This window comes from Antrostomus carolinensis, unplaced genomic scaffold (assembly GCF_000700745.2).
Source record: "Antrostomus carolinensis isolate BGI_N321 unplaced genomic scaffold, ASM70074v2 scaffold15749, whole genome shotgun sequence".
Lineage (NCBI taxonomy): Eukaryota > Metazoa > Chordata > Aves > Caprimulgiformes > Caprimulgidae > Antrostomus > Antrostomus carolinensis.
The window spans coordinates 17280-24949 of record NW_010339361.1 but is presented as its reverse complement, the minus strand read 5'-3'; the positions used below and the strand labels follow the sequence as shown (position 1 = coordinate 24949).

The 7670-nt window shown below is 47.5% G+C and overlaps 1 protein-coding gene across 1 annotated transcript in view; it reads right to left on the bottom strand.

Annotated features, from left to right (window-relative positions):
- Window positions 1-318: 318 nt before the first annotated feature.
- Window positions 319-7670, bottom strand: part of CORO1C (coronin 1C) — a gene marked incomplete at its 5' end in the record, with an annotated part of 14914 nt that continues 7562 nt past the window's right edge. The window contains 7 exons of the mRNA XM_010175821.1: window positions 319-816; window positions 1646-1891; window positions 1984-2041; window positions 3247-3392; window positions 4590-4694; window positions 5333-5452; window positions 6037-6218. Of these exons, the coding sequence (XP_010174123.1) occupies window positions 697-816; window positions 1646-1891; window positions 1984-2041; window positions 3247-3392; window positions 4590-4694; window positions 5333-5452; window positions 6037-6218 (977 nt within the window). The remainder of the gene's footprint in view (window positions 817-1645; window positions 1892-1983; window positions 2042-3246; window positions 3393-4589; window positions 4695-5332; window positions 5453-6036; window positions 6219-7670) is intronic.

The following is a 7670-nucleotide window of genomic DNA, read 5'->3' as shown; positions in this document are numbered from 1 at the left end:
TTTTTCCTTTAAACTATCAAACAGTGGTGATGGGGAGATGTTAGGGAGGCAGGAAAGGTGGCTTGTACCATCTCGGAGGGGGTCTCAGCAGCAGCCTTGGCCACACTGCAAAGGAAACTGATCTGATTGTTGAAAATGGAAGGTTTTATATAAAATAGCTTCAGTTTTGTTCTCTGAACAGTATAAACACCCACCGCGCGCACACACACGCACGCACACACACGCAGTGCTGTCCCTTTCCATGTAAAACACAAATACTGCAAAGTGGCAAATAAGAAAAATAAAAAGCAACTTTTTTTTTTTTCTCTTTTTTTTTTGTTTGGCAACTTTAAAAAAAAAATGGTTAAGAACAATGTGGCATTGGTCCCCTAAATCTAGAAAAAGATATTTGGGCACAACATTGAAAGTCAGAATGGATTTGTTTTCAAGAATTCGTAACATCTGGAGGAAAAAAAAAAAAAAGACTGTAAAAGTAGCACTTTTTCTTTTTGACTTGTTTGACACAGTCACATAAATTCATTAAAACATCAGGAAAAAAAAAAAATTCACTAAAAAGCTTGGCTTTTAATCATCGGCTCTTGTTGACGTGAATTTAGGAGAAGAGGAAAGCTCGTACTGGAATGCTGCAGGCTGCTGCTTGCCCAACTGGGGAACTGGAATGTGCCTGGCTGGCGGCAGAGCCAGCGCTCGCCCCGCTCAGTCCGCGATCTTGGCCATCTGCTGCTCCAGCTTGGAAATGCGCTCGTCTTGATTGGTGATCGTGTCTTTTATAGATTTCAGCTCTTTCAAAATCTCATCCAATTTGGCTTCGTTTTGCTGGAAGACAAGACAAGATGTTGGAGTCGTTAGCAGAGCTGGTGGGATGTGTTCTGCAGAGGTGAGTTTTCAAAGCAAGGGGCTCCTCCGAATGGGATTCTAGTGAGCCAGGTTGGATGAGGCTTTGAGCAACCTGGTCTAGTGGAAGGTGTCCCTGCTGCTGGCAGGGGGGGTGGGACTGGAAGAGCTTTAAGGTTCCTTCCAACCCAAACCAGTCTGTGATTCTAGTGAGCCGTAAGCGCGCCAGGGTGCACAGGAGAGCGGGGTGAGCGTGCACCGCACACCCGGCACAGGCACTGTGGCAGCTGTGATGCTCGGGGCATGGACCAGCACCTCCAGCAGCAGCAGGGCAAGCTTCAAGGACATACTGGGCCAATATCTGCTCTTTAACAGCTTTTAAGCACCCACTCGTGGCAGCTGTCACTTCCTCCTCTCTGCATACTGCTTACACCTCACGTTAGCTACAGCCCCCGGTAATGAACTTGTATGACCTCCTTCCAGACCTGCACAGTCTGAGGGTCATTTGTCCCACTGCCTGTGCTGGGTTTTACACAAAAAAGAGGAGCACAGGAGCTCTCCTAAGCAGGTGGGTGGCTGGACCAACAAGCTAAGCTTTCCTTCAGGCCACAAGCCCCAGGGATCTTCCACAGCTACAGAAACCTCACCTGGAATCACATAGCACCTCCACTCCAGGTCACCTGCTGTCCCCCAGTCCCGGGGTACTCGACTCATACATGCTTGAGCTTTGTTATAACTGCTTCAGAAGATGCAGCACCCTGGTAATCACACCTCGGGCCACCATCCCCAAAAGCTTGTGAATTTTACTCACAGTGTTTGAGGCATCGGCTGCTTTCTTTGGAGCATTTATGAGATCACTTTTCTTGTTCGCGGCAGGCTTGTTGTCCAGTATGTTCTTCTTGACCACCTTGAGATCCCTGTTCTTGCCTGGAATGTACCCATGCTTCAAGGAGATGAGGAGAGGATCAGCATTCTTCCCCTCAAACCACTCCTCTGCTTCCAGAGCTGCTTCTGGGCCAGCTGTATCAGGGTACAGGTCATCCTGGAAGAGGTCCGACTGCAAGGCAGAAGAGATGAAATTGGTCAAGTGCTTTGGGGCTGGAAGGCAGGAGCTGGCTCCAAACCAGACAACCAGGAGGTAGTGCTCACCTTTCGAGGAACCGTCATGATGATGGGCTCACACTTCCTCTCGTGAAGCTTGAAGAACCTTTCAAAGAAAAAGAAAAGGTGTGATTTAGAGGTGAGGACAGCCAACACGCTGTGCAAAGGAGGCCTCGGTTCCGCTGCTCACACACAGCAGCGCATCAGGAGACAGAGGTGACAGAAAACCAGCAGCCCTAAGGAGTCACAGCTGGGATGTGCTAGGACTGGCAGGGCCCTGTAAGAGCTGGAGTACCTGGGTGCGTGCAGAGCTCCCCTTTTAGGTGCCGGGTGACTTCAGAGGGTGGCACTTTCACCAGGAGGGGCTGTCAGCGAGGAGCAGCCCACTGCTGGGACCCTTGAGACAAGCACCACACCAGTAATTTACAGTACACACCAGCCAGCCTTCTGCTCACTGCTCACACGTGTCTCCACACTCCAGTCACCCCTTGCAGTTCAGTGCCACAAACTCCAACGTCCTCAGCCTGGCCACTGGGCACCGCTGCTGAAATACTCCTGTGCTTCAGGAAGTGCAGGCTCTGCTCCCTTTCAGGGGCTCCTGCTTTCATTAATGATCAAAGGAGCATCAAAAGGCTTCAGGGGCAACACCCAGCCTGTTCCCTACCACGCCAGGAGCCGCTGCAGGGACACAAACCTGCTCTCCTGAGATGCTTTCTTCCTTTGCTGTGTTTTCTGAATCCCAACTGCACTCTGGTCCCTGCACTGCTGCTTTAATTATCCTCTAAATTCCTGAAACCAGCTTCCAGTCCACTTGCTGTGTATAAGCTGGAGATATTGCTGTGATAGCTTGAGATTGTCATCAGACTTAGGCACCAACAGTTTATGGATATGTTGACAGCGTAGGCTGTAACCAACCTGATGCTAATTTTTCTGCAGACAATGTATTCTGTGAGATATCACTCATCCATTTATAACAGACTCATCCATTTATAACAGACTCAGCCTGAGTCCCACCATTGTTTGAGGTTGCATCACAGAATCCCAGAATTGCCTTGATTGGAAAAGACCTTTAAGATCATCGAGTCCAATCATTAACCTCACACTGACATCATCACGTTATGCCCAGCACAAGTACTGCTTCACGTCACAGCTCCCACCAAACACTGCAGAAGCAACAGGATGGCACAGAGACCTTTCCAACAGCAAAGTCCTACACCCAGCAGCAGGACTTTCCATTTCTGAAAGTCTGAGCTCACAATGGGGTGGCTTGCTAAAGATGATACCACCCAACGTGACAGCCTCTCTCCTTACCTGGCAATCTCACACTTGTTCACATCAAGGCCCCTCTTTGGCATGAACCCCATGCCCCTCTGCGGCTCTTTGCTGCTGAAGGTGTTGAGGTAGTGAACGTAGGGGGATTCATCTGTGATCTCAAAGTAGCGGATGCTGCTGTCACCCTGCAAGAAATGAAAGGAGGAATCACTCCAGGGACTGGAGGGACCAGTGCTCCCAGTGCCCACACGCCTGCTCCCTGCTAGCCTAGGCAGCCACCGGTCTCACCCAGTAGCCTTTCCTTCCAGGAGCGCTGCCACAGAGCAACACACAGTTCATAGCTATTTTTTTTCAGGGTAAAACTTCAATTCCTTGCCAGTGGAACAGATCTCACCCCAGGCTGCTCAGAGCTGTCGCTATCAGACAGCGCACCGCTGTGTTCTCACTCTCTGTACAGCATCAGCAGAACCACCATCAAGCAGATCCCCACTGTCACCCAAGGACGTGAGCTGAACAGTTTCTCAGTGAGAAGTGCTCTGCTTCACAATACTGTGGCGCAGTGACCTGAGCTTGTGCTTCAAGACTGAGGGTGTCAAATCCCACATTTCCCCTTGTGAAAAAGCTCCACTTTGTGCCACAGTCAGGCAGAAAGGCTACAAACCAGTGTCTCTTTTTGATTCCAAGTCATTCTACTTAGACTAGCATCTCTGAAACAGCAGAAGTAGCAGAAAGACAAATCAAGTCTTTCTCATTAGCTGTTTACAAAGACAGGATTCTTGAGTGTACTTGTATGGATCCTCCTTTGTAATTACTTGTTCATCTTGTCTTCTCTTTGGCTCCTATTTGTAGGAAGTCTCAAGCTGCAGCACTCCAAAGTGGGCACTTTAGAGCACTTAATGCCTGCAAATTGCTTTTAGAAAGGAGCATGTGATTCCAGTTTTCTATTATTTAACCCCACAAAATTACAGTGAGTGTTGCTACATCCTCCATCATCTTTAAGCACAAGGAGGATAACATCTAAAACATACCTTCCTCCCACACCAACAAACAATCATTCAAGTCAACACCAACAAGAGATGTTTGGATGATGGTATCCGACTCGTTGAATTAAGGGCAGCTTTCACCAAGTTAATTAATCTCAAAGAAAGAAGCAGACCTTCACAGGGCAGACTTCCCAGGCTCACTGGATGGTCCTGCAGAGCCAGGATCAAATGGATTTCAGAGCAGCCTGATCTGTCTGCAGCCCTGACCATTGCTGCAGAGCTAACTTTTGGTTCTGCCTCTCTCAATCGAGATGCTTGGGAGAACATTTCACAGGCATCATTAGTTCAGTAGGAGTTTCCCTCTAGACAAGCCCAGCCATTCCAAAAGCTGCTCTTTACCTTGCCACACAAGTAAATGATGTTGGTATCCGGATCGTAGAACGGCAGCAGGACCCCGTTGCTGGTGTCCATCTCATGAAGAGCTATTGGCTCCTCCATGTTTTTCTGCAAATAAAAAGAATGTCAGTGATGTTAATAAAGAATAGAAAAGCCCATGTTAACATAGGATCTGAATTATTAACAGTTCCTTACACCTGTGTCTTCACCACCTGCAAGGCTCTATGTGTTACAATAACAAATGCTGTAAATGTTCACAAGCTTAGTCATTCCCCCAGGACATTTTAATCACAAAATGCAATAAAACAGGACCCAAGAAAATTCAAAAACTTGAGGGAAAGATGTGACGTAGTCATGTTAGTGAATGCCTTGTGCCAGTGTGATGGGATTGTTGCTGTAGTGCTCTGCATGTACAGAATGAAGTGACCTTCACATAGCCACTCTGCTCTCTGTGTACATCTTCTCAGACACTTCCAACGTGCAGCTGCCAGCTTCACCTGCTCCGGCTGAGGCAGAGATCTCATATTGTGGTGACACAAGAGAACTCATTGTCTTTACTGAGTGAACATCCAGCCCAAATAACAGTGATACGCCCTGGCACAGGAAGCCTGAGCAGGAACGGGCAGTAGATGGAAGAGGGAATGTGCTCATGTATATGAATTATGAATGTAGTGGGTGACTGCAGGTCTGGGCTGGTCACTCAGCAGATGTTACAACAGCAAAGTAGTAATGGGACAGGAACTTACTGGATTCCAAAGGGCAAGCTGCCGTTCGCTCATGCGGCTGAAGCCAGTTGTGAAGATGTTTCCATCGGCGAGGAAAATGGCTCGCATGGGCCGGGCTCCCTCGTGGGTTTTCTCTTTCTCCTGAAAGAGATTTACAGATTAGCTTCTAGCAAGGAAGAGGAAACCCACTTGGTAGTGGTTTATCTTCTAGCTGCACAGATTTCCTGGTGGGACACACTGCTCCTCCACGCAGGATGCTGACCACATGGAACAACATCCAACTAGTTTTGCCCAATGCTTGAGGGAAGAAACCAATTACTAAATTACAAAAGAAGTGGTCACCCCAGGCTCCTTCCAGCTTTGCCTATCAGACTCCTGCAAGGTTGAAGGAAAACTTCTTTGCAAGCTACAACACATACACAGGCTGCTAAATCTCTGCTTTGCATACACAACTTTGGAACTGTAATTATACAAAAGGATTAGATGTGGAATTACACTCCTGCAGGTTTTAAAACTGAGCCCTAAAATCCTAGTTCAAACACTAATCCCAATAAACCCAGACAAATCCTTCAGCCACTGCTAGCCCTCCTGTCATTTTTCCCTTACTTTGAAAAAACCCAACTAAACACAGGATATATACTCAGCAAGAAGGTTCTTTATATGCTCTTGCTAACTTTCTGCTGGAGTGAAACCCAGTTGGGTCTTTCATTATCTTGCAAACTTACAGCAACAATTTCTTGTTTCCTGGGGTCAATAACTCGAACTTTTTTGTCTTTGGAAGCTGTACAGATGAGGCTGCCGTTGCGATTCCAGCTCACATTGTAAATCATATCCACGTGCATGTCATCCAAGTTTATGAGGGCTTCACCTGTTCCCACATTCCAGATGATGATTGCATTATCACAACCTAAAATAGAAAATAGTAGCTAAAGTCACAACACTGGTATATGAAGGAAAAAAAAAAACAAACAGCAGCAGGGAACAAGGAATAAAACCAGCTGCAGCTGCAAAGCCTCAGATGCTGACTCTTAAACATGGTCTGGGCACTGGCATGTACGTGCAGCCCCAGGCAGCACATCCTCACTCAGAGCAGGGACCAAGCAGCCAGAGAAGGCACAAAACTCCTCCCTTGAATGTGTCAGAGGTGCTGTAGCTGTCCCAAACAAAGGCAGTTTATGTGGGATTAATTGGGCACTGCTCCCACAGATGGTCACCACCCCAGCAAACACGCTGCCTGCATGCATGGGGTGGGCAGGAGGGACAGGAGAGGTCCCTGGCAGTGAAGAAGCTGAAGGGTAAAGCAGGAGGTACTGGTGCAGCTGAAGGAGGTCTGGGAGAGTGTGCCCAGCTGCAGGACTACAGAGCAAGAGTTGCCAAGGGCAAAGAGGCAATGTTCCAACACCTCTGTACGTGAGAATACTGGCTGGCAGCCGGTCATTGCCTTCTCAGGTCAGAGAGATTTGTGGCAGAAAGAGTGAAAGTGGCATGGATGGACAACAGACAGCAGGAGAAAGAGCAGAACAAAGAGAAAAAAGAATGGCAGGCAGCAAAAGCTGAGGTCAGCAGTTTCACAGGGACTACAACCATCAGGTGGGTGGTTTTGTTTAAGGACCAGACAAAAAGAAGACGAAGAATAAAGCCTAGGAGAAGATGATAGCAAAATAAAGAACAGGACTGGAGGACTAGGTAAGGGAAGGAAAGCACAACGTGTGACTGAGCAGTTTCTCCTAAAGCTCCAGAGGGGTGAAAACAGAGGGACAACACATAACAGTCACTCTGAACTCCCAAAGAGCATGAAAGATAGCCAAAATCAGTTTATTGTCACCAGGAGAAGCCCTGGAGACTGCAATGAACTGACAGCATCCCTTCTCCTCTGTGTTTCTTAGGAGTAATTCTAGCTGGACTGCCTGGACACACACATCTTGCTGCTTGTGAGTACAGGAGTCTGAGGAAGCTACCTAAGAAAAATCACCTCCTTTTGTGTGTTCTTATCCTGAGCTGCACTACATTAACTGCAACTCCAGGCATTTTGGGGGAAACCAGATCAAAACCAAACTGGTACCTGAGAACCAGAAAACACACAGCTCATCTGACAGCCCAGCTGAAAGGATTGGCTTTTTTATTGGGCTCCAACCTAAAAGGTCATGCTATGAAAATTCTCAGACTGTGCTAATGGGTGATGACTTATCCATTCCATTTCCATCATGATGGGACTGTTTTTCAGTGGTCAAAAGAATCTCATTGCATAGATCATACCGGTCAAGGAGACAATTTGGAAAATGCTGAAAATGTGAGCTTGTGGAAGGAACAGCCAGACTCTGGGATACTTTGCAGGGATCAATGGAAAGGAGAATCAGTT